The sequence below is a fragment of the Haematobia irritans genome, chromosome 4, assembly GCF_050003625.1.
Source record: "Haematobia irritans isolate KBUSLIRL chromosome 4, ASM5000362v1, whole genome shotgun sequence".
NCBI lineage: Eukaryota > Metazoa > Arthropoda > Insecta > Diptera > Muscidae > Haematobia > Haematobia irritans.
In genome coordinates this window covers 72,533,639-72,558,833 of record NC_134400.1, presented here as the reverse complement: position 1 = coordinate 72,558,833, position 25,195 = coordinate 72,533,639, and the positions used below count along the sequence as shown (strand labels likewise).

The window sequence follows — 25,195 nt, the reverse complement described above, 5'->3', positions numbered from 1 at the left end:
TCAGGAGGAACATCACTTTCATACTGGTATACTTTCCACCTGATATGTGCTTTGTGGGTTTTCTGTCTTCCGTTGAATATCTGATAAATGCGACAAAGTACATTTGTAACCCTGTAATTTTCGTAGGGGATGTCAACGCGAAATCAACCTTATGGGGTAATAGCGAGGACGAATTCTTGGCCAACTTTATGTCTGATGCTAATTTTGTATGCCTCAATGGCGGCAACCCTACATTTACCATTCATGACCGGTATGCATCTGCTATTGACGTTTCCTTCTTTAGAGGCCCAGGGGCTCCCCCATCCTGGTCTGTCAGCCTATTAAAACTCACCAACAGTAACCACCACCCGATCACGATGGAATTTGGGGGTAGTACGCTGCCAATTACAGGTCGAAGAGTTTGTAAGAAAGGAGTATTAAGGGACATTGGGGCTATGACAATTGGTAATATCTTGGATGAATTTAAATCTAAAATTGATGATATTATCAAGAAGAACACAATCACCGTGGATGATAACAACAGGTACTTACCGAAGGTCTGGTGGGACGAGGATGCGCCCAGGTTTTTTAGATTGAGGACTGCTGCGAGGCATAAGTATTTCAGATCAAGAACGCTGGAGAACTGTCTCGAGCTTGAGGTGGCCGACAGAGCCTTTGACCATCATGTGAGACAACTTAAGAGGAAAAATTTTCAGAGTCTCATTGATGAGATATCTGCTGCTGGTCCGCAAAACATTTGGGAAACCATCAAAAATGTTCGTAAATACAAAATGCCAAAGGAATCGAGAAATTGTTGGGATGATGAACAGAACATGAACTTTCTCAGATCAGTTGCGTCATTGAACACCGTTAGCAACCCTATTGTATCAAACTCACCACCCTCTAACATATTGACAGATTCCAGCCAGTCATCAGCTACGTCACACCCACCTGTAGTCAACATGTTATTAACACCCGAGCCCCCTATAAGCTTCCTGAACACGAATCGGACCATTCACAAACCACCGTCACCAAATCCGTTTATTCCATCTACGTCGAGTGTCACTGAGGGTCGGCCATTGGCTTCCAATCAAAACGGCCTCTCTTTCAGTTTTCGAGAATTTGACCGACTACTTGGCTCGAAAAGAATCCACTCGGCACCTGGAGTGGATGGTGTTTCTTATGCCATGCTACGCGCACTGGGTCCTGTTGCAAGGCGTTTTTTTTTTTCAATTTAATAACGGTTACATGGAACTCGGGTGTAATTCCAGACCTATGGAGAGCTATAACAATCAAACCCATCCTGAAGAGGGGAAGAGACCCTGCCAAATTGGAGAATTATAGACCAATATCGTTGCTAAGTGTGCCCTTGAAACTTCTTGAAGGCTTGCTGAAATCTGAGATCCAGGTTATCATCGAGAAACCTGGCATATTACCGGATAGATCATACGCCTTCAGGCCGAGAAGATCAACTTCGATGTGCATTAACGATCTGATCAATTGTGTTTATTCGCTTAAGGCAAAAGGAAATCACGTACTTGGTCTCTGTGTAGATATCGAGAAAGCTTACGATGCGACCAACAAAGCAATCCTTGTGGAGGCCATGAGGAGGGCTGGCATCCACGTAAAAACCACATCTTGGATTGGTGACTTTCTTGGGAGAAGAAAGCTCCTACTTGGATCTCAGAATATAACAATAGACAATGGACTTGCTCAGGGCAGTTGCCTTAGTCCCGTCCTCTTTAATTTGTACACTGCTACCTTACACGAGTTGAATTCTGAATCTTGCATTTTGTTCCAGTTTGCGGACGATTTCTTTATAGTTGTTTATGATCGAAAGTTCGAGATAGCTAGGCAGACCCTGGAACAGAAGGTTCTAGAGTTTCGCAATAGATGCAGTGATATTAATTTGTGTTTTAATTTGGAAAAGACAAGCGCCATACATTTTAATAGGAGAAGGCGGCCTCTTGATATCACCCTCGTTGGAGTCACAATTGAAGAGGTGGATAAAATTAAATATTTGGGACTAACCATTGCATCTAACAACTCTATAAGGGACCATGTGGAAAGGACCTTGAAAGATATTTCACGCACCAGCAATTTCATGAAGATATTATGTGGTTGTAATTTTGGCATCGATCCTAGAAAAGCACTTACCATTTACCGGGCAGTTATAAGACCTAAAATTGAATACGCCTCATCCTCACTATTCAATATGGGCAATACATACATAGCCAAGTTAAAAACACGAGCGAATGAATTCATAAGGAGATCACTGGGGCTCATGAGGGCAACACCTACACCTGTCTTATACCATATGGCCGGAGAGTTACCCATTAATTACCGAATACAAATTGCAACGGCAAAGGAGGTCGCTAAATGCTTTGCCTACAAACTTCCCGCAGCTGCCACTTTAAATGAGTCTCCAAATATCACTAACACCAGCTACTCGAAGACTTATGACGACTACAAGGACATCTTCAAAAACATAGGTTACACTGAAATGACAATCACCATCTCACCCAATGTAAAATTCTATAAGGATTTCTTCAAAGGAGTAGTCAGACGCAAGCAAGAGGCCAGCGAGGAAATAGTAAAGGCGATATATAAGGAAAAACTGAATAACCTGATTGAGGACGGCTTTGAGGTGTTTTTCACTGATGGTTCAGTGTGCCACAATTTATCGGGAGCGGTTTTTATACACCATGACAGTGGTACTGTTTTTTCCTTTTATACCTACAAGAATCTATCTTCAATGTCCGCTGAACTTATGGCAATTGTGAAGGCTGTAGAGTATGCAGCTAACAATCATATGCTAAAAATAGCAATCCTTACTGACAGTCAGAGCAGTATATCGGCTTTTGGAAACCCTAATATCAACAATTTCCTCGCATCGGACTTCCATAGGCTGGCCGACAACATTCCTGCTGGTGTAGAACTACATTTCGTTCCGGGTCATAGTGGCATCGACATGAATGAAATGGTGGATCAGGCGGCGAGGAGGCCACTGGAATTTGGCACATGCTGGAAGATAGCATGGCCGCTACAAGACGCGATAAGGGTGCTATCCGAGAAAATCTCAACAAAATGGGCAGATATTTATGAGTCCGAGGCTAGAGGGGGCAACTCTTCATATTACGAGATCAATCCAACAGTTAGTGGTTCTACCTGGTTCGATTCTCTCCCCATTGGCGCGTTGAGGTGCAAATCTCTCAATAGAATCCTTAGCGGAACATGTTATTGCAAGTCTACATTGTATAAGGTTTGTGACGTGTGCCTCGTTGAGGACACACCAACCCATATCCTATTCGAGTGTAACAAGTACCTCCAGCAGAGACAAAAATTTCCAGAATTGATGCTCTGCGACACTATCAAGCAATTTGTTGATGAATACGGTTTTACTAAGCTGACTATCTTCTGTGATTTTCTTGCTCATCTGGATTTAAGATTGTAACCTGTCCCCGAATGATTGGCGATGGCGTTTTCATCAATTGATGGGCCAAATAATCCCACCTCTTGTCACTTGCGGGGTGGTAACACTAAACACATAAAATAAAATAAAATAAAATAAAATAAAATAAAATTTAGACAATAATAAAATAATTTTATTTATTATTTTATTAAGAATGAACATCTCACGGTACAGCACAAACAGAAATTTTAGACATATTAGAGTTTTTATTGTTCGCTATGTTGTACATCAAAATATTCCACAGTCATTGCGTTTTGGCTCCAAAACGAATTGGCATGCAAATTGAGAAAGAAGGGAACAACAAAATTCATTCAGGAATACGATTTATGGTGAAGGCAATCGCCGTGAACAAATTGGATGTGTTGGAGGTAGTATGGAAATTATTATCTGCACTCCTGATCGTTTAAATTGTACAAGCGAATGTTATTGACACAGCCACTATTATCTATTTTTAGATGAAGCTCATCGTATTTTGGATATGGGTTTTGAACCTCATATTCGGAAGATATCATTGGATATACGGCCCGATAAACAACCCGCAATGACAAGTGCTAGGACGAGACAACACGTACACTGAGGTGGCAGCCGCTGGCCGATGGCTGGTATCCATCGGGTCAATCCGGTGCGTAGAACCCGCCGCCATGGGATTGTCATCTTTTCTCTTGCCCAGCCAAACCAACCCGACTTACCACCAGATCACTCTGGACACACCCCACCTTAGTCGCAGAGTTCCTTGATCTGCCAACAAGCTGATGTACCAAGCGTATAACATGAAATGGATGAGATCACAATAAACTGTTACAACCACAACAAGTGCTAGGAGTCCTACATTTTACCGACGGTTATTTGAACAATCCCATACCGGTGCGTGATGTATCATTGGATTAGGTCGAGCAAACAATCGAAATTGTTGAAGAGAATTAAAAATTCTATTTGGTAAAGAATTTTATTAAATATGTGGAAGCTTTAGCTGATGATGATTTAAAATTAGATGGTTTTCGCTATTGCAGATATTATCTCTGGTGAAGTAAACAATCTTATAGCAACTGATATTGCCTCACGTGGCCTGGCCGTAGAAGATATAACCCATGTCATCAATTTCCAGTTCCGAAATATCGAAGAGTATAGCAACCGGGCTTTAGTCATAGACCTCGATCCGATTTGGGGCATAGCATCGGAATTAATTCCTATACCTGAAGAAGCTGGTCAGGATATACCATCTGACTCCTGACCATGGCTGAGCCTTTTGCTAAAACCAAAGAACGCTGTGCTGAAGAAGCAAATAAATTTAATCAAACGCACTGTGGTAGAGTAGGCGTAAGTTATAGCGGTCGTAGTGGTGGAAGTCACCGTTATCGTTATTGTTATCGTTATTGATAATCAAATTAAATAACATGGAAAATCTTCCAAACGACCTATGAATTAACACAAACATTTTTATTGATTTTCTGTTGGATTTCATAAAAAATCTACTACATATTCATTAGTAACGTTAAATGTGATTTTTTATTAAAATATGTATGTAGTAACATTTTTGCTGTTAAGATGAAAGTTTTAGATTTGTATAAACAAATGTAAAGAGAATTTCCTTCCATTCGAGTTTATGAATTATACTTGATTAAAAAATTAATTGATTTCATGAGAAAATTTCAATTAATTTTTTAATTGATTCAAGTAAAAATTTAATTGATGTTGATTGCAAAACACAATCATTTTTTTATTTAAAAACGTAACTATTTTCAATTACTTTCTTGACTGACTTTGTGTTTTAAGTTTGATTAAAAGATAATCAATCTTGATTGAAATAAATTGTTAATGAAAAAAAAATCCATCACTTGTTTTAACTGACTTTGTCTTCCGAGATTGATTAAACAGTTAATTGTGTCAATTATATTTTTATACCCTAAACCATATAGTGGTCAGGGTATAATAACTTTGATCTGCAAAAAAATGTACCTACCAGAAATATTGATTTTAGACCCCATAAAATATATACCGATCGACTCAGAATCACCACCTGAGTCGATCTAGCGCTTGGTGTCCGTCCGTCTGTCCATGTATTTGTTGTTCACAGAATTCCGGTCGTATTATTAAGTGTTTACCGACGGTTATTTGAACAATCCCATACCGGTGCGTGATGTATCATTGGATTTGGTCGAGCAAACAATCGAAATCGTTGAAGAGGATGAAAAATTCTATTTGGTAAGAATTTTATTAAATATGTGGAAGTTTTGTCTAATGATTTAAATTAAAATGGTTTTCGCTATTCCAGATATTACCTCTGGTGAAGTAAAAAATCTTATAGCAACTGATATTTCCTCACGTGCCCTGGCCATAGACGATATAACCCATGTCATCAATTTCCAATTGTGATTTCAATTATTTTTGTATTTGATTTTCAGCTTATTACAAAAATCATGAATCCAATTACCAAAATTGTAGCCGTCGTGAAATTAATTTCAAATATTTTTGGACGAAGATATCCCAGAATCCATTTTTTCACTACGTAGATGAAGGTGGGTAAAAAAAACAATATGATTTTAACTTATAAATTCAATTCATTTATTATTTTTAAAATATTTTAAGGCACAATGAACTAGTAATCTTACCATTAAACAAAATAATTAAAAAACCAAAAAATAAAATAAAAAACAAAGCAAAATATATAGTAAAAAAATAAATATCCATCTTAACATTAAAAAAAATAAAAAACCAAAAAATTAATAATAAAAAAAAACAAAATATATAGTAAAAAAAATTAAATATCCATCTCCCCTGGAGGCGGTGGTGGTGGTACCATTTGTGGATCCGGAGGCGCACTATTGACGGGCACTGGGTTATTTGTAGTTGAAATAAGTAAAGGTGGACGTTGATTATATTGATTTATAGACGGGTAATGTACAAATTGTGTAGTATAACTATTTGATGTATTCGGTCTTGGCTGGTGTTGTTGCAGTCAATTGGCAAAAGTGCATTTATGATTTGATTTTCCAACAGTGTTTTTGGACGAAAATATCCCTGATTCCAAGTTTTCCACTGGGGGGCAGAACATAGATTCTACCATGGACGCCAGGAACGGGCTTCGTTCAAAATTCCGCTAATGGGACATCAAAGTGGAGGTCATTACCTACATGTTGATGTATGTCATGTGTTCCAACAGTGTTTTTGGATGAAGATATCCCTGATCCCAAGTTTTCCACTGGGAGGCAGAACATAGATTCTACCATGGAAGCCAGGGACGGACTTCGTTCAAAATTCCGCTAATGAGACATCAAAGTGGAAGTCATTACCTACATTTGGATGTTTGTCATGTGTTCCAACAGTGTTTTTGAACGAAGATATCCCTGATTCCAAGTTTTCCACTCGAGCGCAGAACATAGATTCTACCATGGAAGCCAGGAACGGACTTCGTTCAAAATTCCGCTAATGGGACATCAAAGTGGAGGTCATTACCTACATTTGGATGTATGTCATGAGTTCCAACAGTGTTTTTGGACGAAGATGTCCCGGATTACATTTTTTCCACTATGAGTTAGTAGATAGATTCTATCATGGAAGCTGGGAAGGATCTTCGTTCAAAATTCTGGTTATGGGACATCAAAGTGGAAGTCATTACCTACATTTTGATGTACTCCATGTGCTCCAAGAGTGTTTTTGGACGAAGATATCCCGGTTTTCATTTTTGACACCTTGAAATCACATTGAGAATGTTTCTCAATGTGAAGGTTCAATTATTTTCAATAAAAATGCATTCATGAAGAAGACGTGGTAACAATGAAATTCGAAAGTTTTGGCTACTCCGGTGGATTGGTTTATCTATTTTTAGATGAAGCTCATCGTATTTTGGATATGGGTTTTGAACCTCATATTCGGAAGATATCATTGGATATACGGCCCGATAAACAACCCGCCATGACAAGTGCTAGGATGCATTTTTATTGAATGCATTTTTATGGAAAATAATTGAACCTTCACATTGAGAAACATTCTCAATGTGATTTCAAGGTGTCGAAAATGTAATCCGGGACATCTTTTGATTTTGAACGAAGATCCTTCCCAGCTTCCATGATAGAATCTATCTACTAACCCATAGTGGAAAAAATGTAATCCGGGATATCTTCGTCCAAAAACACTGTTGGAACACATGACGTACATCAAAATGTTGGTAATGACCTCCACTTTGATGTCCCATTAGCGGAATTTTGAACGAAGTCCGTTCCTGGCTTCCATGGTAGAATCTATGTTCTGCCCCCAGTGGAAAACTTGGAATCAGGGATATCTTCGTTCAAAAACACTGTTGGAACTCATGGCGTACATCAACATGTAGGTAATGACCACCACTTTGATGTCCCATTAGCGGAATTTTGAACGAAGTCCGTTCCTGGCTTCCATGGTAGAATCTATGTTCGGCCCGGCAGTAGAAAACTTGGAATCAGGGATATCTTCGTTCAAAAACACTGTTGGAACTCATGACATACATCAAAATGTAGGTAATGACCTCCTCTTTGATGTCCCATTAGCGGAATTTTCAACGAAGTCCATTCCTGGCTTCCATGGTAGAATCTATGTTCTGCCCCGCCAGTGGAAAACTTGGAATCAGGGATATCTTCATCCAAAAACACTGTTGGAACTCATGACATACATCAAAATTTAGGTAATGACCTCCACTTTGATGTCCCATTAGCGGAATTTTGAACGAAGTCCGTACCTGGCTTACATGGTAGAATCTATGTTCTGCCACCTAGTGGAAAACTTGGAATCAGGGATATCTTCGTCCAAAAACACTGTTGGAACTCATAACATACATCAAAATGTAGGTAATGACCTCCTCTTTGATGTCCCATTAGCGGAATTTTGAACGAAGTCCGTTCCTGGCTTCATGGTAGAATCTATGTTCTGCCCCACAGTGGAAAACTTGGAATCAGGGATATCTTCGTCCGAAAAGACTGTTGGAACACATGATATACATCAAAATGTAGGTAATGACCTCCACTTGGATGTCCCATTAGCGGAATTTTGAACGAAGTCCGTTCCTGGCTTCCATGGTAGAATCTATGTTCTGCCCCCCAGTGGAAAACTTGGAATCAGGGATATCTTCGTTTAAAAACACTGTTGGAACACATGCCATACATCAAAATGTAGGTAATGACCTCCACTTTGATGTCCCATTAGCGGAATTTTGAACGAAGTCCGTACCTGGCTTACATGGTAGAATCTATGTTCTGCCCCCAGTGGAAAACTTGGAATCAGGGATATATTCGTCCAAAAACACTGTTGGAACTCATAACATACATCAAAATGTAGGTAATGACCTCCTCTTTGATGTCCTATTCGCGGAATTTCGAACGAAGTCCGTTCCTGGCTTCCATGGTAGAATCTATGTTCTGCCCCCAGTGGAAAACTTGGAATCAGGGATATCTTCGTCCAAAAACACTGTTGGAACTCATAACATACATCAAAATGTAGGTAATGACCTCCACTTGGATGTCCCATTAGCGGAATTTTGAACGAAGTCCGCACCTGGCTTACATGGTAGAATCTATGTTCTGCCCCCCAGTGGAAAGCTTGGAATCAGGGATATCTTCGTCCAAAAACACTGTTGGAACTCATAGCATACATCAAAATTTAGGTAATGACCTCCACTTTAATGTCCCATTAGTGGAATTTTAAACGAAGTCCGTACCTGGCTTACATGGTAGAATCTATGTTCTGCCACCTAGTGGAAAACTTGGAATCGGGGATATCTTCGTCCAAAAACACTGTTGGAACTCATAAAATACATCAAAATGTAGGTAATGACCTCCTCTTTAATGTCCCATTCGCAGAATTGTGAACGAAGTCCGTTCCTGGCTTCCATGGTAGAATCTATGTTCTGCCCCACAGTGGAAAACTTGGAATCAGGGATATCTTCGTCCAAAAAGACTGTTGGAACACATAACATACATCAAAATGTAGGTAATGACCTCCACTTGGATGTCCCATTAGCGGAATTTTGAACGAAGTCCGTTCCTGGCTTCCATGGTAGAATCTATGTTCTGCCCCCCAGTGGAAAACTTGGAATCAGGGATATCTTCATCCAAAAACACTGTTGGAACTCACGACATACATCAAACTTTAGGTAATGACCTCCACTTTGATGTCCCATTAGCGGAATTTTGAACGAAGTCCGTACCTGGCTTACATGGTAGAATTTATGTTCTGCCCCCAGTGGAAAACTTGGAATCAGGGATATATGCGTCCAAAAACACTGTTGGAACTCAAGATATACATCAAAATGTAGGTAATGACCTCCACTTTGATGTCCCATAACCAGAATTTTGAACGAAGTCCCTTCCTGGCTTCCATGGTAGAATCTATGTCCTGCCCCCAGTGGAAAACTTGGAATCAGGGATATCTTCGTTCAAACACACTGTTGGAACACATGACATACATCAAAATGTAGGTAATGACCTCCACTTTGATGTCCCATTAGTGGAATTTTGAACGAAGTCCGTTCCTGGCTTCCAAGGTAGAATCTATGTTCTGCCCCCAGTGGAAAACTTGGAATCGGGGATATCTTCGTCCAAAAACACTGTTGGAACTCAAGACATACATCAAAATGTAGGTAACGACCTCCACTTTGATGTCCCATAACCAGAATTTTGAACGAAGTCCGTTCCTGGCTTCCATGGTAGAATCTATGTTTTGCCCCCCCAGTGGAAAACTTGGAATCAGGGATATCTTCGTCCAAAAACACTGTTGGAACACATGACATACATCAAAATGTAGGTAATGACCTCCACTTTGATGTCCCATTAGCGGAATTTTGAACGAAGTCTGTTCCTGGCTTCCATGGTAGAATCTATGTTCTGCCAGCGAGTGGAAAACTTGGATATCTTCGTTCAAAAACACTGTTGGAACACATGACATACATTAAAATGTAGGTAATGACTTCCACTTTGATGTCTTATTAGCGGATTTTTGAACGAAGTCCGTCCCTGGCTTCCATGGTAGAATCTATGTTCGGCCCCCAGTGGAAAACGTAGAATCAGGGATATCTTTGTCCAAAAACACTGCTGGGACTCATAACATACATCAAAATGTAGGTAATGACCTCCTCTTTGATGTCCCATTCGCGGAATTATGAACGAAGTCCGTTCCTGGCTTCCATGGTAAAATCTATGTCCTGCCCCCGTGGAAAACTTGGAATCAGGGATATTTTCGTCCAAAAACACTGTTGGAACACATGACATACATCAAAATGTAGGTAATGACTTCCACTTTGATGTCCCATTAGCGGAATTTTGAACGAAGTCCGTTCCTGGCTTCCATGGTAGAGTCTATGTTCTGCCCCCCAGTGGAAAACTTGGAATCAGGGATATCTTCGTCCAAAAACACTGTTGGAACACATGACATACATCGAAATGTAGGTAATGACCTCCACTTTGATGTCCCATTAGCGGAATTTTGAACGAAGTCCGTTCCTGGCTTCCATGGTAGAATCTATGTTCTGCCCCCCAGTGGAAAGCTTGGAATCAGGGATATCTTCGTTCAAAAACACTGTTGGAACACATGACATACATCAAAATGTAGGTAATGACCTCCACTTTGATGTCCCGTTAGCGGAATTTTGAACGAAGTCCGTTCCTGGCTTCCATGGTAGAATCTATATTCTGCCCCCAGTGGAAATTTTGGAATCAGGGATATCTTCGTCCAAAAACACTGTTGGAACTCATGGCATACATCAAAATGTAGGTAATGACCTCCACTGTGATGTCCCATTAGCGAAATTTTGAACGAAGTCCGTCCCTGGCTTCCATGGTAGAATCTATGTTCTGTCCCCCAGTGGAAAACTTGGAATCAGGGATATCTTCGTCCAAAAACACTGTTGGAACTCATAACATACATCAAAATGTATGGAATTTTGATCAAAGTCCGTTCCTGGCTTCCATGGTAGAATCTATGTTCTGCCCCCCAGTGGAAAACTTGGAATCGGGGATATCTTCGTCCAAAAACACTGTTGGAACACATGACATACATCAACATGTAGGTAATGACTTCCACTTTGATGGCCCATTAGCGGAATTTTGAACGAAGTCCGTTCCTGGCTTCCATGGTAGAATCTATGTTCTGCCGCCGAGTGGAAAACTTGGATATCTTCGTTCAAAAACACTGTTGGAACACATGACATACATCAACATGTAGGTAATGACTTCCACTTTGATGGCCTATTAGCGGAATTTTGAACGAAGTCCGTTCCTGGCTTCCATGGTAGAATCTATGTTCTGCCCCCCAGTGGAAAACTTGGAATCAGGGATATCTTCGTCCAAAAACACTGTTGGAACTCATGACATAGATTCTACCATGGAAGCCAGGACCGGACTTCGTTCAAAATTCCGGTAATGTGACATCAAAGTGGTGGTAATGACCTCCATTTTTATGTACGCCATGAGTTCCAACAGTGTTTTTGGACGAAGATATCCCTGATTCAAAGTTTTCCAAGGGGGGGGGGGGGGGGGGGGCAGAACATAGATTCCACCATGGAAGCCAGGAACGGACTTCGTTCAAAATTCCGCTAATGGGACATCCAAGTGGAGGTCATTACCTACATTTTGATGTATTTCATGAGTTCCAACAGTGTTTTTGAACGAAGATATCCCTGATTCCAAGTTTTCCACTGGGGGCAGAACATAGATTCTACCATGGAAGCCAGGAACGGACTTTGTTCAAAATTCCATACATTTTGATGTATATTATGAGTTCCAACAGTGTTTTTGGACGAAGATATCCCTGATTCCAAGTTTTGCACTGGGGGACAGAACATAGATTCTACCATGGAAGCCAGGGACGGACTTCGTTCAAAATTTCGCTAAAGGGACATCACAGTGGAGGTCATTACCTACATTTTGATGTATGTCATGTGTTCCAACAGTGTTTTTGAACGAAGATATCCTTGATTCCAAGCTTTCCACTGGGGGGCAGAACATAGATTCTACCATGGAAGCCAGGAACGGACTTCGTTCAAAATTCCGCTAATGGGACATCAAAGTGGAAGTCATTACCTATATTTTGATGTATGTCATGTGTTCCAACAGTGTTTTTGAACGAAGATATCCCTGATTCCAAGTTTTCCACTGGGGGGCAGAACATAGATTCTACCATGGAAGCCTGGAACGTACTTCGTTCACAATTCCGCTAATGGGACATCAAAGTGGAGGTCATTACCTACATTTTGATGTATGTCGTGTGTTCCAACAGTGTTTTTGAACGAAGATATCCCTGATTCCAAGTTTTCCACTGGGGGGCAGAACATAGATTCTACCATGGAAGCCAGGAACGGACTTCGTTCAAAATTCCGCTAATGGGACATCAAAGTGGAGGTCATTACCTACATTTTGATGTATGTCATGTGTTCCAACAGTGTTTTTGAACGAAGATATCCCTGATTCCAAGGGTGGGTTTAGGTTCGAGTTAAAGTTGAGTACTATGTTCGGGGTTTCCACCAAAACACTAAACAAATTATGGATGGAAAAGAACCAAGGCATGGATTGCGAAACATATAATATTTGAAATTTAATTGATTAAAAAAGTAACCTAAAAATTAGCAGGTGTTCAGCTTGAAAACTGAACATAGTACACTGAAAAAACAGTGAACCCACCAGGAAGAAAAGTTTCGGTTAATTTGAGAAAATTTTGAATATTTGAAGAAAATTTTAACTAAACAGTATTACAAACGTTGGCATCACGCCGATGTCATAAAAATAAGTAAATATTTTTCAACAAATTCAAGAAAATATAATAGACATAACTAAGTCTTTTCACTAGTTAAATAAAATTTTGTAGTTTGAAGGAAAAAATTGTAGTTCAAAATTGCAAGAATGTCTTTTGTTGACATACGAAGTTCATGATGGACGCATTTTTGGTAAAATTTACAAATTTAACGAAATTCTGAACTATTTTGTAGAAGACACGAATTTAGTTAATCTTTATGCTTCATTCGAGTATATTTTTTCCTCGGTAGTTAATTTAACCAACGTACACAAAAAATTATTAGAGTAAAGAAAACTTTCTCCAAACATAGTAATTCCATGAACTAAAATAAAGTTAAATTGGCTTTAGTGAAATAGAGAGTTCACTTTTTTTGAGTGAACTTAGCCACTAATATGAAGAATGTAAATTAAAACAGATTCAAATATTTTTGGAAGGGAAAGTTTATTTTCTTTAATATGAATTAACATCGAAAAATAACTATGAAAAATTACTATTTCGGCCGATAGTACGAACATAGTGACGCCCTTAAAGGCCATTATAAAGTTGGCATTATCGCGCTAAATTTGCCAATTTTCATGATTACTTTTCCTTAATAATCCATTTCACCGAAGATAAACATTTTCAATTTTGCATTGGATCTTAATTTTAATCGATTCAGATTTATTTCATCTACCCCATATCCTTATAACATTGCTATTGCTAAGTAGCAAAAATTAATTTTTTTTACCAATACCTGTAATATCAAATCATAAATGCACTTTTGCCAATTGACTGCAACAACACCAGCCAAGACCGAATACATCAAATAGTTATACTACACAATTTGTACATTACCCGTCTATAAATCAATATAATCAACGTCCACCTATACTTATTTCAACTACCAATAACCCAGTGCCCGTCAATAGTGCGACTCCAGATCCACAAATGGTACCACCACCACCGCCTCCAGGGGAGATGGATATTTATTTTTTTACTATATATTTTGTTTTTTTTTATTATTAATTTTTTGGTTTTTTATTTATTTTTTTTTTAATGTTAAGATGGATATTTATTTTTTACTACATATTTTGCTTTGTTTTTTATTTTATTTTTTGGTTTTTTAATTATTTTTTTTAATGGTAAGATTACTAGTTCATTGTGTCTTAAAATATTTTAAAAATAATAAATGAATTGAATTTATAAGTTAAAATCATATTGTTTTTTTACCCACCTTCATCTATGTAGTGAAAAAAATGGATTCTGGGATATCTTCGTCAAAAAATATTTGAAATTAATTTCACGACGGCTACAATTTTGGTAATTGGATTCATGATTTTTGTAATAAGCTGAAAATCAAATACAAAAATAATTGAAATCACAATTGGAAATTGATGACATGGGTTATATCGTCTATGGCCAGGGCACGTGAGGCAATATCAGTTGCTATAAGATTTTTTACTTCACCAGAGGTAATATCTGCAATAGCGAAAACCATTTTATTTTAAATCATTAGACAAAACTTCCACATATTTAATAAAATTCTTTACCAAATAGAATTTTTCATCCTCTTCAACGATTTCGATTGTTTGCTCGACCAAATCCAATGATACATCACGCACCGGTATGGGATTGTTCAAATAACCGTCGGTAAACACTTAATAATACGACCGGAATTCTGTGAACAACAAATACATGGACAGACGGACACCAAGCGCTAGATCGACTCAGGGGTGATTCTGAGTCGATCGGTATATATTTATATATCTAAAATCAATATTTCTGGTAGGTACATTTTTTGGCAGATCAAAGTTATTATACCCTGACCACTATGTGGTTTAGGGTATAAAAATATAATTGACACAATTAACTTTTTAATCAATCTCGGAAGACAAAGTCAGTTAAAACAAGTGATGGATTTTTTTTCATTAAAAATTTATTTCAATCAAGATTGATTATCTTTTAATCAAACTTAAAACACAAAGTCAGTCAAGAAAGTAATTGAAAATAGTTACGTTTTTAAATAAAAAAATTATTGTGTTTTGCAATCAACATCAATTAAATTTTTAATTGAATCAATTAAAAAATGAATTGAAATTTTCTCATGAAATCAATTAATTTTTTAATCAAGTATAATTCATAAACTCGAATGGAAGGAAATTCTCTTTACATTTGTTTATACAAATCTAAAACTTTCATCTCAACAGCAAAAATGTTACTACATACATATTTTAATAAAAAATCACCTTTAACGTTACTAATGAATATGTAATAGATTTTTTATGAAATCCAACAGAAAATCAATAAAAATGTTTGTGTTAATTCATAGGTCGTTTGGTAGATTTTCCATATTATTTAATTTGATTATCAATAACGATAACGGTGACTCCCACCACTACGACCGCCATAACTTACGCCTACTCTACCACATTGCGTTTGATTAAATTTATTTGCTTCTTCAGCACAGCGTTCTTTGGTTTTAGCAAAAGGCTCAGCCATGGTCAGGAGTCAGATGGTATATGACCAGCTTCTTCAGGTATAGGAATTAATTCCGATGCTATTCCCCAAATCGGATCGAGGTCTATAACTAAAGCCCTGTTACTATACTCTTCAACACGTACACTGATATGGCAGCCGCTGGCCAATGGATGGGATCCATCGGGTCGATCCGGTACTCAGAACCCGCCGCCGTGGGATGGTATTGTTCAGTCTGCCGAAACCTGATCCACCACCGTTCGGTTTCGGTCAGGTGTAACCGGTGCTTGGAGTGGGTGCACTTCCGGAACTGCTCCGGCTTAACATCGCTGCGGGAGTATAGTCATACTGACTACGTGGCAGGATGCTGTGCCAGCGATAGCAGCAGCGGGTCGTCTGACTATGCGACTCCCCCGACATCTCCCGTACAACAATATACTCCGCCGCAGCATCTCACACCCAATATTGTTGTTCCAGTTCCGGATAGTGCATCGTTTTTGCAATTTAATTGCAACGGGCTCCGGGGTAATATTAGCGAGATCGTGGACTTTATGAATCGGAAAAGGATAAGGGTCGCGGCGATCCAGGAAACAAAGCTGAATTCCACCTGCAGCCTACGCCATTGTGATGGATACAATGTGCTTCGAAAGGATCGCACAAGAAGTGGAGGTGGTGGCCTGGCTTTCATATTACACCGTTCCGTGCAGTATAGACCTATCCCGCTTGTGCTAGACACTAGTGACCCGTATATGGAATGTATGGGGGTAGCAGTTAAGTCTGGGGCTGCCGAGATAGAGCTATACAATGTGTATATACCGCCGGTTGGTAGCTGTTCTCCAGGTTATAGCCCAAACATTGAGTGGCTGTTGTGCGGGCATAACCGATTGGTTCTAGGAGACTTTAATGCCCACCATGAACTTTGGCATTCTCTCCTAGGTAATGACCAGAGAGGCATAGCTTTGGCAGAGCAGATAGATGACTCCACATTTTGCACGGTGAACGAAGAGGCCCCCACGAGGATTATGGGTGACTGCAGCAGTTCGCCAGATTTATCTTTAGCGTCGCCTGGTCTGATAAATGACGTCTCCTGGCAACCCGTCATTTCATTGGGATCGGACCACCTCCCCATAATTCTCACCATCAACCGACCCTCCGATTTCATAACCTCTGAACGCCGGACGTTTATTAATCAAAAGAAAGCCAATTAGGAAGGCTTCAGAGATTACACCGATCGCCGCTTCAGTGAGATCCCGTCCCCCTCTCATGTTTATGTTGCCCAGAGGGCGTTCCGGGACATCATCAACGCAGCAGCCGCTCGCTTCATACCCGCTGGTCGAATTGCCCAAGTGAGGCCCAACTTCCCAGCAGAAGCGGCGGGACTCGCAGACGAGCGTGATGATGAATCAGAGAACTAAATCTAGAGATTAGTAAGATAGTCGACGAGCACAAGCGGAACACTTGGTTAGAGCACCTGAAGCAATGTAACTTAGGCACAGGGACTGGTAAATTGTGGTCAACAGTTAGAGCCCTCTCGAACCCCGCTACAAGGGATGATGGGATTTCAGTCACCTTTGGCGACGTGACTGATCCGAAGAGATGCGCCAAATACTTCAACCGACAGTTTGTCGAGCATCCCGAGAGTGATAGAGCGAAAACGAGAGCCACACGTCGTATACGTGGTCTCCGAGCCGACGACACACCATAATTTACTGTAGCCGAAATTACCAGTGTCATCAACAGCGCGAAACCATCCAAGGCACTGGGCCCCGACGGAATTTCAATGCTAATGTTGAAGCATCTGGGAATACTGGGAGTTGAGTACCTGACCAGACTCCTCAATTTGTCCTTAGAATCACTCATTATACCCGATGTCTGGAAGATGGGAAGGGTGATTCCACTACTGAAACCAGGCAAAGATTCGAGTAGGGGTGAATCGTACAGACCGATATCCCTTCTCTCGCCAGTAACCAAGACACTTGAGGCACTACTCCTCCCTAGCCTTGTGGAGAATTTTCCAGCTGCCCACCATCAACATGGATTCCGTAAGGTACACAGTACGACGACAGCCTTACATGCCATTTCGACACATATCAATAAGGGACTTAATCAGCCCAGGCCGTGTCATAGGACGGTCCTCGTGGCGCTTGACCTATCGAAAGCATTCGATACGGTCAACCATGCCAAATTATTTGAGGACATCGAGAATACGTCCCTACCGGCAGGAGTGAAACGTTGGGTGCTGAATTATATGTGTGGACGCCAGTCGTACGTGGAATTCAGGGACAAAAAGTCAAAACCCCGTAGAGTTAAACAGGGTGGGGTGATATCTCCGGCACTGTTTAACCTCTACCTGTCCTCGATTCCACGCCCACCTGACGGCGTCGAGATTGTATCATATGCGGATGACTGTACAATCTTGGCATCTGGGCCCAATGTTGATGACATCTGCGATCGTTTAAATGTCTACTTAGCTAATCTTACCAGTTATTTCACTGCGAGAAACTTGAGGATATCCCCCACCAAATCCTCAGCCACACTATTCACTACATGGACGGCAGAAGTGCGCAGGCAGTTGAATATTAGTGTCGATGGCGAAATAATTCCGACCACAAATTACCCCAAGATTCTTGGGGTCACATTCACATTTGCCTTTTCAGGTCGTCTGCCCATGCCACTGCAATTTGTAATAAGCTCCGTGGTAGAAACAAGGTCCTCAAGTCACTTGCCGGCAGTACTTGGGGTGCGGACAAAGAAACCTTGTTAGCTACCTATAAGGCAATTGGCCGGTCAGTGGTAAACTATGCAGCGCCAGTGTGGACACCGCAGACTAGTGATACGCAGTGGAATAACATACAAACCTGTCAGAACGCTGCCCTTAGAACTGCGACTGGGTGTCTCCGCAGCACACCCCTGGATCACCTTTATGTGGAGACAAAGATCATCCCTGTGCGAAGCAGCGTTGCCAATTTAGCTTTTTTCCCGCTAGATTTGGCTTTTTTTGAAGACGTTTAGCGGGAAAAAAATGCATTAAGCTTTTTTTCTGGCTTTTTTTCATGACCCTTTTAGCTATTTTTGGCTTTTTTTATTTTCGACATGTTTCTATTGAAATATGGATAAATCGGCGTTTTTATCTAAAGGCCGGTACTATGTTCATTCTTGCGAAAAATTTTTATGGAAATCATTATTTCGCACATAGAAAGCGGCGTTTTTTTAGGTAGCTTGGAGCGCTATTTTACAGGGAGCGATATTGGATTAAGCTGGTTGTTGCTTGTTTTTACAAAATAACATTTTATTTTTCCTTGGGCGATTGATCTGCTATTCCTTTGATCCTTTGTATAGTTTCGGAACAAAAATATGGCCCGTGTTTGATTTATAAACCCGCACAAATAGTTTTTAATAAATAAATAATTTCTTAATTCACATTGCAAATGGCGCCGTGCTATAAACGTCAGTTTTTCAACACGAAAAAACAAAGTATCACAAATGGAAAAAATTTCGCAAATTTTTCGCATTTTTTGGTTTTGTATGGAGTTTCAACGCGAAAACCGAACAGAGTACCGGCCTTAAGCCTTGCTGCAAGTATAAGGGTTTCCACATATTTCAAAGCTCAGTTGAAACAATAATGAGTCCAGCCATTATGCGGGCATTTTTGTAGCAAATACACCTTGTTGTAAAGTTTTTTCATTATATACATAAAAGTTATCGTAAACTTTAAATCTACTATTACCATACAAATTTGTTAGATACTCTGTCAGTAAATTATTGGGAATATTATCATTTGAGTCGTTTATCCTTTTTATGTTATTATAATATTCTAAAGTTATTACGATATTACTAAATTAAAATAGTAGATGTGAATAGCTTTGTGCACTGAAAAAATATTGTCGTCTCCTTAAAATACGAACGCGAATTTTGGTTATAATAGCATTTGTGAATTTCTTTTATATAAACTGTTTTCCTTGTCCAAAAGACGATAAAGTCGTTTTGTCCTTATAATTAAGTGATTCAACTTAAAAATGGGTATGTTTTCATGAAAGAAGGAAGAATTAATGAAATAGTCTTTAAATGTGAGGAGTTTTTGCATCTTAACCACAAACCAAAATAGCGTTCAAAAATAGAAGATGTTTTTCAACACTTTATTTTAAAAACGTATATATACAATAATTTCTACTTGAAGTCGAGTCAGAATTTGGAAATTTAAGTTGGCGTTAGCACGTTTTTAAAGCACTTTGATAACTCATGAAGAAAAGGAAAATGTTTTTACTGGGAAATGTAAACTATAGGTATTTTCTACAATTTAAATAAAAGTAATGTATTTCGAATTTTTCACAATTTCAAATCCAAACTAAAATTTTATTTAAAAAAATGACAAATCATTTTTTTACCAAATCCAAAGCATGCTTAGATCATTTAATATTTTAAAATAACAAGTAAATAAAATAGAGGTGTTGGGAAGGTAGCTCCCACAAAACGAAGGACTTCCAGTAAAAAATTTGTGATAGTAATCAAAATGTATCGAATACTCAAACAGAGCTAATATGCCTTAGATATTGTTACAGTCTCACAGAAGTGGAATTAAAATGAAAATAATATGCATTGTAAGTGAAATAAAGCCTTTAATGGCCAGTTTCTCATCCTCCGATTAATTTTAACCGGTGGATAGACCTCCGGTTAGTACAATTTTTGTATGGGATCAGCTGTTTTATCGACACGATAAAAAATAACAAGACATTGAGAAACTGGCCCTAAGTTTGTTAAATTTCAATCAAAAATGCGACTTTTGATACAAAAAATTTAGCTTTTTTTCTAGCTATTTTTTAACATTTTTTAGCTTTTTTTAGCTATTTTTTTGGGCAAATCTGGCGGTTTTTGGTGAAACAATTCTGGCAATGCTGGTGCGAAGACACAACTACATGTTGTCAAAGCAGTATCTCCTGGGTTGTTATCGCAGTAATCATCCAAACCACCATCTCATGGATGCACAACCACCACCCAGGAACGTAAGGGTTGATATACATAATCTAGAGCGCGAGATCCAGCGCTACAAAAGAGAACCTCTAGATCAAGCAGCGTACCAGGCAGGTTTGAACAGGATTCATGAGGATACTGTAGCTGAAGCGGTGAGAAGCTACAAGGTTAATCCTGTTCTCGGAGTCCGTCCACCGCCCATAGCACCGGAGGAAAGAGACCTCCCACGGCAGACTAGGGTAGTTTTAGCCCAGTTAAGATCAGGCAAGTGCAGCCGCCTCAATTCATATTTATCAGTGATTGATAGCAGCGTAGCTGACGTATGTCCAATTTGTAACCAAGGGCCACACGACACGCGTCATCTTTTCTCTTGCCCAGCTAAACCAACCCGACTTACCGCCAGGTCACTCTGGACGCACCCCACCTTAGTCGCAGAGTTCCTCGATCTGGCCACAAGCTGAAGTATCAAAGCGTATAACATAAAAATGGATGAAATCACAATAAACTGTTACAACAACAACAACAACTATACTCTTCGATATTTCGGAACTGGAAATTGATGACATGGGTTATATCTTCTATGGCCAGGCCACGTGAGGCAATATCAGTTGCTATAAGATTGTTTACTTCACCAGAGATAATATCTGCAATAGCGAAAACCATCTAATTTTAAATCATCATCAGCTAAAGCTTCCACATATTTAATAAAATTCTTTACCAAATAGAATTTTTCATTCTCTTCAACAATTTCGATTGTTTGCTCGACCAAATCCAATGATACATCACGCACCGGTATGGGATTGTTCAAATAACCGTCGGTAAAATGTCGGACTCGGACATCAAAGTGGAGGTCATTACCTACATTTTGATGTACGCCATGTGCTCCAAGAGTGTATTTGGACGAAGATATCCCGGTTTCCATTTTTGACACCTTGAAATTACATTGAGAATGTTTCTCAATGTGAAGGTTCAATTATTTTCAATAAAAATGCATTCATGAAGAAGACGTGGTAACAATGAAATTCGAAAGTTTTGGCAACTCCGATTGATTGGTTTGTCGCGCAAAATTTAGACAATAATAAAATAATTTTATTTATTATTTTATTAAGAATGAACATCTCACGGTACAGCACAAACAGAAATTGTAGACATATTAGGGTTTTTATTGTTCGCTATGTTGTATATCAAAATATTCCACAGTCATTGCGTTTTGGCGCCAAAACGTGAATTGGCATGCAAATTGAGAAAGAAGGGAACAACCAAATTCATTCGGGAATACGATTTATGGTGAAGGCAATCGCCGTGAACAAATTGGATGTGTTGGAGGTAGTATGTTTAAATTGTACAAGCGAATGTTATTGACACAACCCATATTTTGGATATAGGTTTTGAACCTCATATTCGGAAGATATCATTGGATATACGGCCCGATAAACAACCCGCAATGACAAGTGCTAGGAGTCCGACATTTTACCGACGGTTATTTGAACAATCCCATACCGGTGCGTGATGTATCATTGGATTTGGTCGAGCAAACAATCGAAATTGTTGAAGAGAATGAAAAATTCTATTTGGTAAAGAATTTTATTAAATATGTGGTAGCTTTAGCTGATGATGATTTAAAATTAGATGGTTTTCGCTATTGCAGATATTATCTCTGGTGAAGTAAACAATCTAGCAACTGATATTGCCTCACGTGGCCTGGCCATAGAAGATATAACCCATGTCATCAATTTCCAGTTCCGAAATATCGAAGAGTATAGTAACCGGGCTTTAGTTATAGACCTCGATCCGATTTGGGGCATAGCATCGGAATTAATTCCTATACCTGAAGAAGCTGGTCATATACCATCTGACTCCTGACCATGGCTGAGCCTTTTGCTAAAACCAAAGAACGCTGTGCTGAAGAAGCACATAAATTTAATCAAACGCAATGTGGTAGAGTAGGCGTAAGTTATGGCGGTCGTAGTGGTGGGAGTCACCGTTATCGTTATTGATAATCAAATTAAATAACATGGAAAATCTTCCAAACGACCTATGAATTAACACAAACATTTTTATTGATTTTCTGTTGGATTTCATAAAAAATCTATTACATATTCATTAGTAACGTTAAAGGTGATTTTTTATTAAAATATGTATGTAGTAACATTTTTGCTGTTAAGATGAAAGTTTTAGATTTGTATAAACAAATGTAAAGAGAAATTCCTTCCATTCGAGTTTATGAATTATACTTGATTAAAAAATTAATTGATTTCATGAGAAAATTTCAATTCATTTTTTTATTGATTCAATTAAAAATTTAATTGATGTTGATTGCAAAACACAATAATTTTTTTAATTAAAAACGTAACTATTTTCAGTTACTTTCTTGACTGACTTTGTGTTTTAAGTTTGATTAAACGATAATCAATCTTGATTGAAATAAATTTTTAATGAAAAAAAAAATCCATCACTTGTTTTAACTGACTGTCTTCCGAGATTGATTAAAAAGTTAATTGTGTCAATTATATTTTTATACCCTAAACCACTTAGTGGCCAGGATTTAATAACTTTGATCTGCCAAAAAATGTACCTACCAGAAATATTGATTTTAGACCCCATAAAATATATACCGATCGACTCAGAATCACCTCCTGAGTCGATCTAGCGCTTGGTGTCCGTCCGTCCGTCTGTCCATGTATTTGTTGTTACCATTGGTGTTCACAGAATTCCGGTCGCATTATTAAGTGTTTACCGACGGTTATTTGAACAATCCCATACCGGTGCGTGATGTATCATTGGATTTGGCCGAGCAAACAATCGAAATCGTTGAAGAGGATGAAAAATTCTATTTGGTAAAGAATTTTATTAAATATGTGGAAGTTTTGTCTAATGATTTAAAATAAAATGGTTTTCGCTATTGCAGATATTACCTCTGGTGAAGTAAAAAATCTTATAGCAACTTATATTGCCTCACGTGCCCTGGCCATAGACGATATAACCCTTGTCATCAATTTCCAATTGTGATTTCAATTATTTTTATACCCTCCATCATAGGATGGGGGTATATTAACTTTGTCATTCCGTTTGTAACACATCGAAATATTGCTCTAAGACCCCATAAAGTATATATATTCTGGGTCGTGGTGAAATTCTGAGTCGATCTAAGCATGTCCGTCCGTCCTTCCGTCTGTTGAAATCACGCTAACTTCCGAACGAAACAAGCTATCGACTTGAAACTTAGCACATGGGAGCCACCGTGGTGCAATGGTTAGCATGCCCGCCTTGCATACACAAGGTCGTGGGTTCGATTCCTGCTACGACCGAACACCAAAAAGTTTTTCAGCGGTGGATTATCCCACCTCAGTAATGCTGGTGACATTTCTGAGGGTTTCAAAGCTTCTCTAAGTGGTTTCACTAGAATGTGGAACGCCGTTCGGACTCGGCTATAAAAAGGAGGTCCCTTGTCATTGAGTTTAACATGGAATCGGGCAGCACTCAGTGATAAGAGAGAAGTTCACCACTGTGGTATCACAATGGACTGAATAGTCTAAGTGAGCCTGATACATCGGGCTGCCACATAACCTAACCTAACCTAACCTAGCACAAGTAGTTGTTATCGATGTAGGTCGGATGGTATTGAAAATGGGCCATATCGGTCCACTTTTACGTATAGCCCCCATATAAAGGGACCCTCAGATTTGGTTTGTGGAGCCTCTAACAGAAGCATATTTCATCCGATCCGGCTGAAATTTGGTATATGGTGTTGGTATATGGTCTCTAACAACCATGCAAAAATTGGTCCACATCGGTCCATAATTATATATAGCCCCCATATAAACCGATCCCCAGATTTGGCTTGCGGAGCCTAAAAGAGAAGCAAATTTCATCCGATCCGGCTGAAATTTGGTACATGGTGTTGGTATATGGTCTCTAACAACCATTCAAAAATTGGTTCACATCGGTCCATAATTATATATAGCCCCCATATAAACCGATCCCCAGATTTGGCTTGCGGAGCCTCAAAGAGAAGAAAATTTCATCCGATCCGGCTGAAATTTGGTGCATGATGTTGGCATATGGTCTCTAATAACCATGCAAAAATTGGTCCACATCGGTTCATAATTATATATAGCCCCCATATAAACCGATCCCCAGATTTGGCTTGCGGAGCCTCAAAGAGAAGAAAATTTCATCCGATCCGGCTGAAATTTGGTGCATGATGTTGGCATATGGTCTCTAATAACCATGCAAAAATTGGTCGACATCGGTTCATAATTATATATAGCCCCCATATAAACCGATCCCCAGATTTGGCTTGCGAAGTCTCCAAGAGAAGCAAATTTCATCCAATCCGGTTGTAATTTGGAACATGGTGTTACTATATGATCTTTAACAACCGTGCCAGAATTGGTCCATATCGGTCCATAATTATATATGGCCCCCATATAAAACATTCTCCAGATTTGACCTCCGGAGCCTCTTGGAGGAGCAAAATTCATCCGATCCGGTTCAAATTAGGCACGTGGTGTTAGTATATGGTCGCTAACAACCATACCAAAATTGGTCCAATCACACAAAAATTGGTCC

The 25,195-nt window shown here is 39.2% G+C and overlaps 2 protein-coding genes and 1 long non-coding RNA gene across 4 annotated transcripts; 2 read left to right on the top strand and 1 right to left on the bottom strand.

Moving 5' to 3' along the window:
* Nucleotides 1–1,562: 1,562 nt before the first annotated feature.
* On the top strand, nucleotides 1,563–4,948 carry LOC142233510 (uncharacterized). 2 transcript variants are annotated; one of them, XM_075304471.1, is made up of 3 exons: nucleotides 1,563–3,819; nucleotides 3,907–4,387; nucleotides 4,462–4,948. In XM_075304471.1, the coding sequence occupies exon 1, from the start codon at nucleotides 1,583–1,585 to the stop codon at nucleotides 3,431–3,433; it is 1,851 nt and encodes a 616-aa protein (XP_075160586.1). In that variant the 5' UTR covers nucleotides 1,563–1,582; the 3' UTR covers nucleotides 3,434–3,819; nucleotides 3,907–4,387; nucleotides 4,462–4,948. The 2 variants fall into 2 exon arrangements, with proteins under 2 accessions (XP_075160586.1, XP_075160585.1); XM_075304470.1 differs by having other exon boundaries at nucleotides 4,443–4,948.
* Nucleotides 4,949–20,593: 15,645 nt separating this feature from the next.
* On the bottom strand, nucleotides 20,594–21,545 carry LOC142235569 (uncharacterized). Its single transcript, XM_075306830.1, has 2 exons — nucleotides 21,342–21,545; nucleotides 20,594–21,286 (listed from the first exon to the last, which is right to left on the bottom strand). Exons 1-2 carry the CDS (start codon nucleotides 21,543–21,545, stop codon nucleotides 21,119–21,121), a joined length of 372 nt encoding a protein of 123 aa, XP_075162945.1. The 3' UTR covers nucleotides 20,594–21,118.
* A 116-nt stretch (nucleotides 21,546–21,661) lies between these two features.
* LOC142233514 (uncharacterized) lies at nucleotides 21,662–22,740 on the top strand. The gene is made up of 3 exons (XR_012721416.1): nucleotides 21,662–21,949; nucleotides 22,009–22,197; nucleotides 22,253–22,740. It is a non-coding gene; the product is annotated as an uncharacterized LOC142233514 (long non-coding RNA).
* The last annotated feature ends 2,455 nt before the right edge of the window (nucleotides 22,741–25,195 follow it).